General features: G+C 38.9%; 1 protein-coding gene across 2 annotated transcripts in view; it reads left to right on the top strand.

The window, feature by feature from the left end:
* Positions 1–9,662, top strand: part of LOC311207792 (dermatan-sulfate epimerase) — a gene marked incomplete at its 5' end in the record, with an annotated part of 196,788 nt that extends 187,126 nt beyond the window's left edge. For both annotated transcript variants that reach the window (XM_084284090.1, XM_084284089.1), the window contains 3 exons: positions 2,623–2,862; positions 4,273–4,480; positions 6,490–9,662. In XM_084284090.1, the coding sequence (XP_084140216.1) occupies positions 2,623–2,862; positions 4,273–4,480; positions 6,490–8,251 (2,210 nt within the window). In that variant the 3' untranslated portion in view covers positions 8,252–9,662. The remainder of the gene's footprint in view (positions 1–2,622; positions 2,863–4,272; positions 4,481–6,489) is intronic.
* Between the last annotated feature and the right edge of the window lie 6,906 nt (positions 9,663–16,568).

Consider the following 16,568-nt stretch of genomic DNA (forward strand, 5'->3'; position numbering starts at 1 on the left):
AACTAGTTTCTGAATGCTGATGATATTGCCAAGCTGTTCAGCCCTGCTAAGTAAGCAAGGACACATCTGCACACTGTTGGGCTTCTGGGCACCCAAACAATGTGTTTCAAAAAAAACATGTGGCACCTACTGTGTTTGAGGGGGATCATCTTTTTGTTAAGAGCTTGTCATAACAAATGCACTCACTAATGTGCATATGATAAAAAGCAGGAAGGGTATACGTAGAAATTTTTACTTTCCACAAATTGAAGAATAAGATTATCATGTTTATTCAGTAGGTTTTGCTAAATTCCTCATAATTCCATCCTTCCTTGATCCTCTGTTTTTGCAAAAAGCTGGCAGTTTACAAGATGACTCTGCTTTTCATTAGAGTATAGGCAGAAGTATACTTCATGCCAAACAATGATAACATCAGTTTGGTAATATTTGTTTCACCTAATTTCATATTTTTGGAAAGAAAGAAATAAAATGCAAATTCACTAACACTTGAGCAATTTAGAAATAGTGCAGATATTTTAAATGAAAACAGTTCAAAACATCCGGACTGTATATTTCTAAATGAAACATCAATTGTTCTCAATATGAGGCAGCTTTATTTTTTAAAAATGAAAACTTAAATGAAGTTTCTTTTTTGGTCTGGAGTGTTTTTTTTGAAATGTTTTATTGAAAATTCTCATTCCGAGATGAAAGACTTTCTTCAGGAGGAAAAAAAGGGGGTGGGGGTGGAAGGAGATGGTGGAAGGAGACATGTAAATCTTTTCCAGTATCAGATTCAAAGCAATTGCAAATAGTGTATCCCAGTGTAGACCTTTTTCCAAAAAAGTTCGAATAATTTTAAGTACTGTACTCAGCTAATCAAGTAGGCAGAGGCTAAATAGCCAACTTAAACACATGTAAACATTGACATAGGACTGAAAAAATGAAACTAATTGAAATAAATTCTAGGTACCCACATATATTAAAGCTTTTGCAGTTAAAATAAACACACAAATATTCTGAAAAGAGACCTGAGTAAGGCCTAATTTGATATACATGTTGCTATCTATAGGTGAGTTTCATTATGTTTTATTGTGTAGCCTGACATAGTGTTGAGTCTCTACCATTTTTCATTCTTATGTATTATTATTTCATTAAGGTACTACAGCTATAAGGTCATAACATCAAGTAAGTAAACAGGAGTGAAGTAGGCAGAAGTATGTAGTGCTGCCTGCTGTCCTGTTCAATCATACATGTATTTCTCCTTTCAGCCAGTGGATAAAAATGACATTTTAGAATCAGGTTGTCTGTTTAACTTAGACATTACAATTTTTTCCTCTCTGTTAACTAAGCAGGATTTGGCAGTCTTGACTGCTAGGAAGTCTGAGTTGCTCATCACTCTGCTGAGCATAAATACAGTAATTGTGGCAATAAAATGAAACATTCTTGGTAGCGGGTTTGAATGTAGCTCATACTCTCTCAGCCTGGCATGTGTGCTTCATTCATCAGGTACCAAGTAATTACACCAAGTAATGGGATATAACTTGTGCCAGCTGTCCTAAAATTGAGCTCTGCTATATGGTGGAAATAAGTCTGGTTAAATCTGTGTCCAGACACTTTGAGTTGCGTAGTCACTAAGTGACGTGCAAGGCGATTGTTCTCTGTTTATTCCTACCTCTCCAGCCAGTGAATCCAAAAGAGTAATCCGAGGCATGGAGACTTTTGGCTGCTGGGATCCATATGCTGCCTTCCAAACACACATCCTTCTACAATATGTAGATACAGCTGAGGCTCCTGTGCCTATGCTTGCTTCTTGGTGAAGGCAGACAAGTCCTGAGAAGGGCTTTGGGCAACCTCTTTCCAGCTCTTGATTTGCATAGAGCGGACCTAAATATCATCTCTGGAATTTTCTTCTTTAGAAGAAATATAACTGATAAGGACTTGTATTTGTGGAGGCTGGACCTCTGCTTAGTTGGACGATTAACTTTATTCTGGAATTGAGGAATCTGCATTTGGAATTAAACATGTAAATCTTTTCCAAAAGAACTTCTATTTTAGATAATCCTTTAGATTGTGCAACATATTGAAAATGTAAGTGGAATCACAGAATGTCTTAAAATAGAGCAGTCTTAATAGAATATCAGTTAAGTGCAGTTCAAGTGTCAACTTTTTTGTAAACTCTGAGAATCTTTTATCACACTGGTGATAATTACAGTGAAAAATGACTGAACAGAATATTTACTTTATGGAGCCCTCTAGTGGGGACTGTAAATTTGTTTTCCTAGCACTTTAATTTGAACTGAAATACATAGTCTTGATGCGACTCTACCCTTTTTGCATGTTCTGAATGCATTAAGAAAATTTTCATTTTAAGATGGAAAGCATAATCACACATTATTAGCAAAAAGGTGTTTATATATATATTTTTTTTCTTTCACTCCTGTAACTTTCCTTTATTGTGTTTAAGTATAGTGCTTTATTTTTCACCCTGGAAATGCAGGAGTTCTGCAGTAATAGGTCGTGTTTTAGAGCTCTGGCAGTTTTCCTTGTGTATTCTTTGCTGTGAAGGATCCCACTGCGGAATTCAGGTGACATCATCTATGACCTATAGTGTTGTAACCAGATTTTCTAACATTTTTCTTTCAGGCTACCTTCAGGAAGCTTACCTGTGGACCAAGCAAGTGTTGGCAATCATGGAGAAGTCAGTGGTCCTGCTGCAGGAGGTCACAGATGGCTCCCTCTATGAAGGGGTGGCTTATGGCAGCTACACAACCAGATCGTTGTTTCAGTACATGTTTCTTGTCCAAAGGCACTTTGATATCAATCACTTCAGCCACCCCTGGCTCAAGCAGCACTTTGCATTTATGTACAGGACTGTCCTGCCAGGTAGGTCATTTGCACCAATGAAGCTGGATCTTCTAATTCTCAAAGAAACTTCACATATCGAGTAGAGCATTTTTAGTTAGCATTGTACTTTGGATATTTAAAATAACCTTTTCCCAGGATTTTACCTTCATCATGCATGGAAACACTGATATCATTTTTTGCTGATTTTTCACTGCTTATTGAACACTGTTATTTATTAAACTCTGGCTTTTAGAATCAGTCAAAAGAAAGGAACATTATTTGGGAGAAAAAAAAAACAACAGTACTTCAGAATTTGATTTCTGGTTTTCAGAGTTTGAAGATCAGATGTTTTGGGGTTTTTCTATTTGAAAAATAACATTCTTTGAGATTACTGATTTTTTTTTCCTTTCCCAAAAAGAAAAATGGTCACACTAAAATATTGGGTGAAAGGAGTAGAATCATAAAGCTGGGGTAAAAGTATCAAGGAAGTGTGGGGAAGTTTTACTCGATCCCAGATTTTCATGAATCATATTTACATTTTCTTTTGTCGATGTGAGTTAAAGAGAAGTATCAGACATCACTGATGGGCCTGTTTTGCAGACTTCTTAGTATTTCTGTTTTCATGCTGAATCTCTCCAGTGTTTCAGTTTATTTCAGCATCTCTGGTATGAAATCCTAGGTGTGGCTAAAAAATGGAGATCTACAAATATGAAAACAGTTATAACCTAATAAACACTGCCAACCACTTGTAGGTTTCAGAAGAGATTTAGTTTTGGGTAGCCTTGCAAGTTTCCAGTGATCGTCTTGTGTCGCTTCTTTGTAGGAGAGTTCATTAGGAACTTATATTGTTCAAAGTCCTTTTAAAAAAGAGTGGAATAATTTTACAGAATATTAGAAAGCCCAGATCTAGCTTTGTGTGTAAGAGGCGATGAGTGCAGCTTTGGCATGCTAGCACAGATGTGTAAGGAATTGCATTAAATCCATGTGATACCTTAGGCATTTGCTGGGGAGAGGTTCCAAAAAAAGCAAAGTGAACTCATTTTAGCTGTTTCAGGGTGAAACTGGTTTTTGTTTGTTTTTCCTTGAGGGAGTCTCTCTTTTGTTGTTTGGAGAGTTTGGATTGACAAAGGATAAGCAAAAACTGTAAAGAGAGTTATTTTTGCAAAATTTGAATGAGGAGGAAAAGTGGATGGGATATTGCTTTAAAAAGCAATTTAAGTTTTAAATGCTTTACATTTTTGTAGTACTTACTGTCTGTAGCTCATAGCCAAAGAAAGGTAACTATTTGAGTTATCTACAGCAGAAGGAAACAGCTCCTGTGTAACGTGTCTGTGGCTCATTTATGAGTAGGTGTATGAACATATGAGAAGGCTGCTTCTGTTTGTGTTTTTACTGCTTGGTTTCATCATCATTTATTCTTTCTTACATTCCTTTTAATTTTTTCCCAAGGGTTTCAGAGAACTGTGGCCATTGCGGACTCCAACTACAACTGGTTCTATGGGCCAGAGAGCCAGCTGGTGTTTCTTGACAAATTTGTCATGCGCAACGGCAGCGGGAACTGGTTGGCAGAGCAGATCAGAAAGAACCGGGTAGTGGAGGGCCCAGGGACTCCATCCAAAGGGCAGAGATGGTGCACTCTCCACACTGAATTTCTCTGGTATGAAAGGGAATGAGTGGGCTTGGAAGGGACCAGACAGCTGCTTGCCGTTTGTGATAAGCTGTTATCTTTAGATTTGCTTTGTAAAAGCAGAGATTGTGCTGGCCATGTGGAGCCCTGAGTTTTTAGGCTCACAAGAACTTCATTTGGCAAGGATACTCAGAATATGTTGCTACAGGCAACACTTTTGTCTCATCCTGTGTGCGCTTCCATTTTTTCCTTCCATTGTCTGTTGTTTTATAGAATACATGCATTTCGAAAAGGACTGAAAATTTCTGAGTATATTCTTTGGCTTGTTCGATCTATTCTGATGATTAATCCTGTTGTGCTTTTTGTTGTTTTTAATAATTAGGCAAATATTTAAAGCATAGATTTCTTAAAAAAAAAAAAAAAAAACAACTATAAGCAATATAAAAGATAATGACTGCTATTAGTTGTATGTGCATACTAATTTGCAAATTATATTTAGAAGAAATAACATGATAGATGGCTGCACCTATATCTTCCTTGTAATTTACACCTCTGCTAACTACAGTTAGTCTACAAAAGCTAAGAAATTAGAAGATCCAAGGTGTACGTATAAATTTACATATAAATTCCCTCAGTCTGTAGAGAGAAGAAATACATTTGAGGATTCAGTATAGCTGTATTTCTCTCTGTTACAAGGAAAGCATTATTAAATATATTGCTTCGTGTTTATGATACACACATTAAAATGCATGGTTACTAGGCTCCAAGCACCCTTTAGCTTGTTATTTCCAAAATGCAGATTTTTTCCTCTACAACCCCATTCACGCATTTTCTCTCCTGTTTCTCTGTGAAAACCTTGCAAATTTATAATTAATATACTTGAAATTTCTCTTTGATGCTGAAGGGAGGCATGTTTTTAAGAGCAAGTGAGTCAGAACAACAACAAGCTATGAATATCCCAACATCTGTTTTTTCCTTGTGCTGCAGTTTTGCTCCTTTGATGAGCACATCCACTTGCATTGGAGTCTCCAGAAAGAGGTTTGCTTTTAGGGGGATCTCCATCAAGGACCACTAGCTATAAACTCCTGAGCTCTGCAGTTTGGGGGCTGATCAGAACTACGTGAAGCCATATGCAGCACATGAGCTAGGGTTGTCTAGGGCCTGACTGAGACTCCTGATTAGTTATAGAGAATAGTTCAGATGAGGAACCATCTAACAGAAATGTTACTATACTTAATGATGGTTTCATTTAGTTTGGTTAAACAACACCAGAAGTTTGGGTTTTGTTTTCCTGCCTGTTGTCATTTTTCTTGCCTTTACTCATGTAAATCAAATTAAACAAAAATTATAAGTAATGTAATCTTTTCAGGAATTAAAACCTCTTTTTTAAAACAGACTTCTTATATCTTGAAATTTATACAAGAAAGCTGTAAAATTTTTCTTCAATACAGCAGGAGAAAGAAAATAGCATATACTAAGCAATATAAATCATAAAAAAAAAAAGGTAAAAATATTTTTTATTAATTTTTAGTTTATTACTAATTCTGTTTGCTCATCAATTTTGAGGAAATGGGTTCTTTGTTTTTCTTGGTTAAGTAGTCAGCAGGTAGGTGCAACTGTTGCTGTCACATGCAAATAGTGCCTGCAGCCTTTCTAATGTGATTTTTAAAATATTTCTATTGCAATCAGTAGCTTTATAATATAAAATGTAACATGGCTTGTTTGAGGAAAGTTCATGGTACTCTTATATTTGGACTGCAGAAGGATTGTTTGGTTTAAATGTAGAGCAGATTCTTTCAGTTATTCTATTAAAAAAAAAAGATACAACATTCATTTGACAATTACAAATTTGCATGGAGATTAGTATGGTAAATAGCATTACAACTATATGCTTATTTTGTTCAGGAAGGATACCTGTGGACTTTATATCGTTAGGTTGCTCCTTGATATAAGTATTGAATTGTGTTTTGAGTTTTGTATGGGTACTGATGAAATCAGTCAAGTGATTTTTAAACCCATTTTTCTCATCTTTTTGTCAGGTATGATGCAAGTTTGCGCTCTGTACCTCCACCAGACTTCGGGGTTCCAAAGCTGCATTACTTTGAGGACTGGGGAGTGGTAACCTATGGAAGTGCTTTGCCAGCTGAAATCAACAGGCCTTTCCTTTCCTTCAAGTCAGGAAAGCTGGGAGGACGTGCAATATATGATATTGTTCATAAGAACAAGTACAAAGAGTGGATCAAGGGATGGAGGAACTTTAATGCTGGTCATGAACACCCGGACCAGAACTCCTTTACTTTTGCTCCCAATGGTGTACCTTTCATAACAGAAGCTCTGTATGGGCCAAAATATACTTTTTTTAATAATGTGTTGATGTTTTCCCCTGCTGTGTCCAAGAGCTGCTTCTCCCCATGGGAAGGGCAGATTACAGAGGACTGTTCTTCAAAGTGGCTTAAATATAAACATGACTTGGCTGGTGACTGTCAGGGACGAGTGGTTGCTGCCATGGAGAGAAGCGGGGTGGTTTTTATCAGGGGAGAAGGAGTGGGTGCATACAATCCTAAACTGAAGCTGAGAAAATTGCAAAGAAACCTCGTACTTCTCCATCCTCAGCTTCTGTTGGTGGTTGACCAAATCCACCTAGAAGATGACAGCCCCCTGGTGGCAGCAACCAGTTTCTTCCACAATGTGGATGTGCCTTTTGAAGAAACTGTTGTTGATGAGGTCCATGGGGCATTTATTAGACACCGTGATGGGATATATAAGATGTACTGGATGGATGATACTGGCCACAGTGAGAAAGCTACCATTGCCTCAAGGATGTATCCCCGGGGCTACCCTTACAACGGAACGAACTATGTGAATGTAACAACCCTCTTGCGGCACCCAGTCACAAGAGCCATTTACCTGTTCATTGGGCCCTCCATCGATGTGCAGAGCTTCACGGTCCGCGGAGACTCTCGGCAGCTGGATGTTTTTGTTACCACCAGTGAGCACGCCTATGCAATTTACCTGTGGACTGCTGAGGAAGGGCCCCGTTCTGCCTTTGCACAGGTTATTGCAGACCGCCAGAAAATTGTCTTTGACCGTGCCTCTGCCATTAGGAGCTCTGCAGTGCAGGAAGTGAAGGACTACGTAGGGATTGTGGAGAGGAACCTGCAGCGTTTTAAGCCAGTTTTCCAGCAGCTGGAGAAGCAGATACTGTCTCGTGTACAAAACACAGCTAGCTTTAGGAAGACTGCTGAGCGCCTGTTGAGGTTTTCAGATAAAAGACAGACAGAGGAGGCCATTGACAGAATATTTGCAATCTCACAGAGGCAGCAGCAGCAGCATAGCAGAGCAAAGAAAAATAGAAAGGTAGCCAAAGGCTACAAATTTGTTGATGCTGTTCCTGACATTTTTGCACAAATTGAGGTAAATGAAAGAAAAGTGCGTCAAAAGGCACAGACTCAAGCACAAAAAGAGTTGCCTGTAGATGAAGATGAGGAAATGAAAGATCTTTTGGATTTTGCAGATATCACTTATGTGAAGCACAAAACTGGAGTGTCAATCAAAGGCCGATCAGGGCTGGCACAGATGGTGACAACTGCTCGAAGTAGCGCCCCATCAATATCAGCCTCTTATACCCGCCTCTTTCTAATTCTCAACATTGCAATTTTTTTTGTCATGTTAGCAATGCAGCTCACGTATTTTCAGAAGGCCAAAAGACTGCATGGCCAAAGATGTCTGTATGCAATACTTCTAGTAGACAGTTGTATATTATTGTGGCTGTATTCATTCTGTTCTCAGTCACAATGTTAGCAGATCTCTATTAGTTGACCAGTTTATGGTCATATATGTCTATGCAAAAGCATTAACCCTAATAGGGCCAAGTTTATGTTTGTTTGTTTTTTTTTTTTCTGAAACATTCCAAAAACAGCTGGGGAAAGATTGGTTTCAGACCAGAAAGGATTGACAAATAAGGCAGGCAATGAATTTCTCAGAAAACTAAGTACTTAATAAGTATTCCTCCTTTGAGTTTTGAGTTGGGCCTCACATCTGAGGGAATATTATGTTTTGTTCATCAGAGTTCGGTAATGTAAAGTTGTAATTAATTTTTGGTGAGAAGAGCTCTCTTAAGAGATTTGTTTCTAAGGGCTTCCTTTTTATACAGAATTGGATTTGCATTTAGTGACTTTCCATTACAAGCTGCTATGGATGTCTGTGGACATGCTCTTAAGAAAAGGACATTTGAACACAAGTATGCAGGGCAGATCTTAGCAGTAGATTTCACTTCCCTCTGCCAGACCAAAGAATGCTTCAATGTGGGGCACTCCTGTATAATTATTTCAGACCCTTACATCGTGTTATGTCTTCCATGCTCTCTTCCGTGCTTTACAATCTGGCATGATAGGAGATGGGAATCCTGTCAGTACTTACCAAGTGAGCAGCACAATGCTTGGTAGGCAGTAGCAGAAGGCAAATAAGGGGCTGGTTCAAAATATAAAGGAACACAATTCTCAGGAAAAAAAAAAAAGCATTTTTTCTTTCAGTCAAGTTTAGACTGCAGAAAGATGAATGCTGTAGCGTCTGTACTCAGTTTTACAAGGCAGGGTTTCACAAAAGTTTTCCATAGATTGAAGTGCATCTTAGCAGGGAAATAATACCCTATATCAGTGCTCTTCTATATGCAATTGGAAAAATGCAATAAAAATAAAAATAAAATAAAATAAAAAACACAAAGCAATCCTGTGGTAACCTCAGCAATTGCCAGTATGGAAAAAAAGGTATTAAGGAATTACTTAATGTCTTTTTTCTGTTCACATGACTAGAAACAGAGGACAGTTAAAATTGTGTACACTTCACAGTAAAGCACCATCAAGAGTTCTGCAAGCTCTTGGTGGCCCCTGGGACAATTATTTGGGGATTAGTGGTAAATGGAATCATGTGGTTTATGACAAAAATAAGTTTGACATCTCCACATATGTCCCCTTCTGTTAATTAAACTTAATTCAAAAAATCATAGCCGTTTGAGAGAAAGGCAACTCTATGGAATTGGGGCATATCTGTACATCTTTACAGAAAAACAATTTTTCTAGTACATTTGCTAAATAAAAACATTATAATTGTCTCTATGGAAAATGTTTTTATTTGATTAAAATACTTTTCCTGGTAATTGCAGTACTTTGTTCGACCATGAAACTTTATTTCATCTTCCTTACGCCTATTTAAGTATCTATTATCTACATTGCTATTTTTAAACCTTCTGTGATTTTACGTATTGAAATGTGTTGAGCTTTTCTTGTCTAACATCTTCAGTGAATAGATCTGAATACTTTCACTAGGTTCCAAATACTGAGACAGTTCTGAGCACTGTATTCACATATAGAAGCCCTGCTACAGTCTCCAATGCCTTGATTTAGCCAACAAAATTTGATATTTAGTCTGGACAAAGATGTAGGACTCCAGTTAATTTCTGCTCTGTCTGTAGTCAGTGGAGAGAGCCTTTGGACTGCTAGTCTACCTAAGACCTGAAACACCAAGACACCTTTCCCTGCTAATTGAAAGAGGCATGTAAAGTGGTTAATCACCTATTTCAAATCACCCCGTTAATTGCTTAAGGTGAAGGAAGTTGAATTTGGGGAATGTCACTCCATATAGTTCCATGTTGGACAGGTTCGAAATTAGGAAAAAATTATTCTCAGAAAGAGTGGTCAGGCATTGAAATGGGTTGCCCAGGGAGGTGGTAGAGTCACCAGCCCTGGGGGTGTTTAAGGAAGGGTTGGACTGCTTAGGGGCATAGTTTAGTGGGTGATAAAGATGGTAGGAGGATGGTTGTACTAAATATCTGAGAGATCTTTTCCAAACATAATGATTCTATGTTTGTGGCAGTGCTACTTACGGGCAATGATGGAATGAAGGGAAATGAAAAGTCCATCCTCCTGAGTGGAAGACCAGGTCTGTTTCAGCATAAGTGGGAATCTAAGGGTTGTTCCAGGTTGTGCTTGGTTTGCACCTGATACATCTCTCTGAAAGATCTATGAGTTACCTGAATATGAATGTTACTGATTCAACTTACACAGATACGATTTTTAGTCAGATAAGGCAGGTAAGCTTTGCTTCAACCAGTGATGAAGCCCGTAATTGTCCTGTATATATTTCAGACATGAAAACAATCTCTTAGCTATTCCTTAGAAGTGTCTCTCCAATGGCCATGTAAGTTTTGTTTCCATTCTTCACTTCCATTCTTCTCCCTTTTTCTCTCATTCTGTAACAAAGATCATCATTTGTTGTAATGGAATTTGAAACAAATGAAAGAACAGATGTTTCTATGATGTCAGAAACCAGGAACTTGGGCTGTGGGCTAGAAGTGTCTGTGTCACGAGCCAGGAAGGAACAATTCACACCTTCATAGGGCGACATGCATTGAAAAATCTGCCTGTGCATTACCAGGAAGTGTAATGAGGAGGAGCCAGGCACATGGGATCAGCCCAGCCCTACTGTCTGGTGGGAGTGTGGAGGAGGTGTCCTTAACAGGACTGTATGGTTGTCATTAAGGTTGGTGTCCTTAACACTTGCTAACATAAAAGAGGTTGCTGTCCTTGTGTTTGTGTCCTTGGTCTGAAATGTAAGACAGAAGCAATCACAGTGACCTCTATGTCCCTGGCAGAGGCACTTAGTGCAAGTTTCACTTGGACTGGTTATAATGAACAACAAAATGTCATTGTATGGTATCCAGCAGCAAAGTTATCTTTTACTTTCTGTTTTAAATGGAGTCACACTACTGAAGTGCTTCCTGCACATGCCTCTGCTCCCATTGCTGGACTCCCTCTTTTTGGTTTCTGAAAGTGTTAATTTTTTGCATCTCTGATCACAGGAAAAATAGCTATTCTATAACCGTGTGTATGTAGAGGGATTCCTGTATTCTTAATGATTTCTCTCAGTTTTTTCCCTTCTGATTTCTCTCAGTTTTTGTTCAATACCTGATGGTCTATCACATGCATTTAACGTTGTAGTCTAAATTATTCTGAAGTTAGTTCAATGGCAATTCAGCTCACCAGTAGCTGTGTATATGTTTGAGGGCAGAATCTGGTTCTTAGATTTTTAAGTGATTTATGAGATCAACTAAAAACCAAGTGTGTATGTTATATGCATCATTGTGACCAAAGGAAACAAAGGGAATGGAGCACATTACCTCATTTCTTAAAACTTGGAAGATCAAAGTTGATGCTGAAGTATTATAGTCTGAAATGTATCAGATTGTTCTGTTGGCCACATTTTCTGTATTTTCCACTGATGAACAGTTTTTTCTTAGTGTTTGAAAGCAGGTAATATTTGGAAAATAGCTGTATTTCTTCTACACCAGGAGGCCATTACAATCACATTTATTGGGTCTGTAAAAATCTTAGTTGGAATCAAACTTACTTTTGTCTAACTTTAATCCCTTTCCTCTGTCTACTCCATTAAAATTCAGCAGGATAACTTTAAGCCAGTTAAGTCAGACTCGGATAATGAAGACAAGATTTTATTTTCAGTCCTTCCATGGTGGATGACTCCGGGAGTACTCTGCAGCAGGAGGCCCATGCAATCCACTGCAGGATATGTCCATACTGTCTTCAGTACACAGCCTGTTTTCTAAATGAGTTAAACTTTGAAATGAAGCACTTCAAAGAAAATAATAATAATTAATAATAATAATAAAAACAGCATCAGTTTTTCTCCTGGTAATAACTAATAAAGATGAGTGATTAATTTAACTTTTTGTTTGCCTTGGTTACTACTGTAGTCAACAGAGAAACTAGTAACTTCATAAGAATTCACATTTTATCTTCAGTTTTCAATGAATTTGAACATGACTGCAGTAGCCATGAGATACTAAGCAGTACATGAATTCATATATACAGGGCTGTATCCTCTCTGCTTTAGTTCACTTTAACAAAAACAGCAAGAAAACAACAAATTATTCAGGCTTTGTGGTGGTGACGTGTGGTGGTTTTACTCAGGTGGGCAGCCAAGCTCCACCACAACTGCTCTCTCATTCCCCCTCTCCTCAAAGAGGAAGGGGGAGAAAATACAACACAAAGAACTCAAGGTTTGAGATGAGAAAGGTTTAATTATAGGGAAAGGGAATGGGGAGAAAAAGAAAAAGAAACAATAAGTCTGTGCTTCCGCACAGAGAGAGGGGAAAAAAAATTATTCTCTACTTCCCATCAACGAGTGATGTTCGGCCATGTTCTGGGAAGCAGGGCCTCAAAACACGTAGTGTTCAGGAGGAACAGCCCCCTCCCCCACGAGAGCCCCCCTTTTTATTGCTGAGTGTGACATCAGGTGTTATGGAACCTTTGGTTGGTTTAGGTCAGCTGCCCTGGCGATGTCCCCTCCCCATCACTTGCCCACCCTCAGCCTGCTGGCTCTTGGGGGCTTGGAAGGAGTCCTGATGCTGTGCCAGCACTATGCAGCAATAGACAGAACACTGGAGTGATATCAGTGCTGTTCCAGCTACAAATGCAGAGTACAGCACTGTGTGGGCTGCTGCAGGGAAAAGGTGACTCCAGCTCAGACTGACCCAACACAACCTCCACCCCTTATTCCATAACATTTGTGTCACAATCAGGTACAGTTTAGTATATAGATGTTCTCATCACCATTGTTCTCTGTCCACCGAAGTATTTATATGTCTGTACTTCCTTTCATTCCATAGGTCTTTCCCCAAAATGTTTATAAAAACTGTTGATGGTTTCAGCTTCATCTGTCAAAATGGTCACTCAGGGCAGGCGAAGTTGGTTTTCTTGACACCAGCATCATCTTAGCTCACATCACTGTTGCACTTGCCCGTTTCCTTGCAAAGTTGACCTGTCATTGGTTCTGCAGTGTCCTCCTACAACGCCTAACTTGGATTACAGATTAATTTTCTCCCAGTGTTAAATCTCCTTGAGGCACACACTTGATATCCCCATCTTTCTGCATTACCCACCAGGTATACCCTGGTCCTTGGGCGAAGACAATCCCACGAGTGTGTTTGCCTTTTCCCATGGCAGGGGCAATCCACACTGCCTTCCCCATCCACTTCCCCACATGCACTACAGGGACTTTAGCTTCTCCCACAGTGTGTAGGGGTTTTGTTTCAGCAGGACCAGGACGGCTTTCAGACCCCCTGTTGTTAACTAGCCAAGTGGCCTCTGGTAGATTTATATCCCAATGTTTCCACGTTCTAGCACCCAATGCTCACAGCATAGTTTTTAACAGTCCATTGCACCTCTCAACCTTCCCAGAGGCTTGTGGGTGATAAGGGATGTGATACACCCACTCAATGCCATGTCTCTTGGTCCAGGAAGTTTTGGGGCCAGCACGGTTTTGGGGCCAGCATGGTGTCCTGCAGGAACCGCATGTTCCCTTTGTTTCCTTTGGTCACAATGATGCATAGAATATATACACTCAGTTTTTAGGAACAGTCTCCTCCCCCACAGAAGGGGGGCCCCTTTTTATTTCTGAGTGTGACATGACCTGTGCGGTGTCAAGAGTTGGACTTGATGATCCTTAAGGGTCCCTTCCAACTCAGGATATTCTATGATTCTATGATTCTATGATGTTATTGTGGTAATGGAATTAAACATCTAATTTCCACAGATTTGTTCTTACTCAAATGTCCAAAAGGCAGGAAAAAAAAAAGGCAGGAGAGATTTTGTTGTTATGCATATAACAATGGTCTCCCCAAGAATGCCTGCAGTGCTACCAAAGTTACTGTGGTAATCCTCACTATACTAAAAGACAAATGGTAAGATCCTAACTGTCCACCTGGGTCTTGGTGGTGCTGTGAAAACTGTTTTTCTCATCTGTTCTCAGGTAAGCTTTAACTTTTTAAAAATAAATTATTTAAAATTCCATGTAAAATGAGTCGATGGGTTATATCTTTAGAAAAATATATTCATAGACCTTTTAGCAGGAATAGTCGTTAGGATGACTACTCTTGGAAGTGGCTTGAATTCATAACTATAAGAGAACATTTATTGCTTTGAAAGATACTGCTTGAATGAAGGACAAGTGATTAAGCAATGCCTGTTGGATAGCTAGATAGATGTAAAACTGGCAGCTTTTTAGAATTTGAGTTACTGGCAGTTGGCATATCCAGAACAAGAAAGGTGTACAAGCTCAATAGGAAATTTTTATCATCATCCTATACCATGGCTATTTGGTGCTAAGAATATTCTGTTTATTTGTCCTAATTCCTTGTGTCACTTGACCTGCAAGCCACTATGTTGCCTTCGATTCTTACCAAAACAAACACAAAGAGTATATGTGAATTTAAAGTGAACAACTTCAGCTCTTCCTTGGCAGTTAGTAGGAGCATAAACTTGTGCTCAACAGCTGATATGCACAAAGGTGCCCTGGATTTTACCCTCTGCTCTAACTGTGACTCATGTAACTCACTCACCAGGCCAGCAAATTGGTTGATACTACAGCACTTAAAAGGATACTACAGTCTTCAAAGTTTTAAATACAGAATGTCTGATGTTTGAAAAGGGATGAGTGGATAACCATTTTAGGATTGTTTACTTTGGCTTAAAAACCATCAGAAAGCAAGCAGCCTTACTCTTCTAGCAACCTGAGCTGAAGAGTTTAACTAGCACAAATCAAATTCATTGCTTGCATTTGACAGCATGCTGTGGATAATATAACTGTTATGGATTTAATCTTTTAATCCTGTTGCTTCCATTCTACACAGTGCCGATCCTCATGATTAGTCTTAATCCATGGCAAAAAGAAACACAAATTCATGGTGTTTCTCCAACATTAACATACATTTGTTTGCTAGTTGAAAGGCACTCTGCAAGCAAAATTAGGAGGTGGAATGATTATAAAATCACGAATGTAAAATGACTGGTTTTCTACTTTGTCTTCAGAGAGGTTGCAACACAGAAAGCTGGGAATGCTGCTCTTACTCAGCAGCTTACTCTCATGCTGCTGTAACAGTAAGTTAAATGAAATCAGCCTGTTGCAAAGGAGAGTAATTGCTCAGCATATGCATCTCTTTTTCTCCCTAAAGAACAGGATCACTAGGAGTAGCTGAGCTCTTCAGGACATGCTAAGGAAGATGCTAAAGTAGTTGCAGTAGGTTTTAACTGGTAATTATGGTTTAGAACTAATTCACTTCTCTCGTGCTTGTCTTCTGTTATGTGGCCTAACCTTTTTCTTGGTCAAATAATGTAACTGTATTCCTGTGTTTATTAAGTTTGTTGGGTAGTGAAGGTGACTGTGACTGACCTATTGGCAATGATTGGACACCTCTTCCCCACTCAGTAGTGAACAGTATGCAATAGTTTAGCCTTAAAATGCCATATATATTACTCTGCCTCAAGGGGCCAGGGCTCTGTAGGATACTCCTCCAACCTAGTTGCATGAGAATCTGACTATGAAAGCAGAAGTGGTAAAGCAGTGAAAAACAGTCTTGTAAATCTCATGAAGTTTCCTCTGGTGGACCTAACTGCAGGCTGTTAGCAATGGGAAAATGGACAGAGGAACAGAGTCCTTGAGAGGGCAATTAAATAACAGTGGCTTTATATAAGGTACAGAAATATAGAAGGCATTCAGTAATGCTATAAAATATTCACAGCTGCAAACACCTTGCACATAAAATGACAATGATGATGATGAAGTATTTCAGCATTACAGAATAAATGAGGGCAGACTCAGAGACTTGCAAAGTTACTGCCAACATAAAATCTAGGCAGCTGGGAAAGTTCTCCCTTTATGTCTCATCTACCATTCATCATATTTTCCTATTAATAAATAAATCTCTGCTAGCAACAATATTTTAGATTCTCTGAAGCGGTAGGACAGCCTGACAGAAGGACTTGCTGCTTATAACAGGGAAGTACTGAAAGTGCCCCCAAGTGCTGTTGAGTGCAATGGAGTTCGCCCTTTAATGCATGCCAGATATAGCTACCATACAGTCTGACTGAGCTGGTACATTTCTGGCAAGTGAAATTGTTTGAGTATTTTGAAGGTAAGACATGAGATCAGTTAGAAAAACTATAGTCTTCTAAATTTACAAATAAGAAATGACAGCATCCTTTAACAGGAAGATCAAGTCTTCTCTTTAAGGATCTGGAGGTGGTGGCATTTCTCTGCATATTGTAAA

The sequence above is a fragment of the Netta rufina genome, assembly GCF_964035555.1.
Source record: "Netta rufina genome assembly, chromosome: 3".
In the NCBI taxonomy this organism is placed as follows: Eukaryota; Metazoa; Chordata; class Aves; order Anseriformes; family Anatidae; genus Netta; species Netta rufina.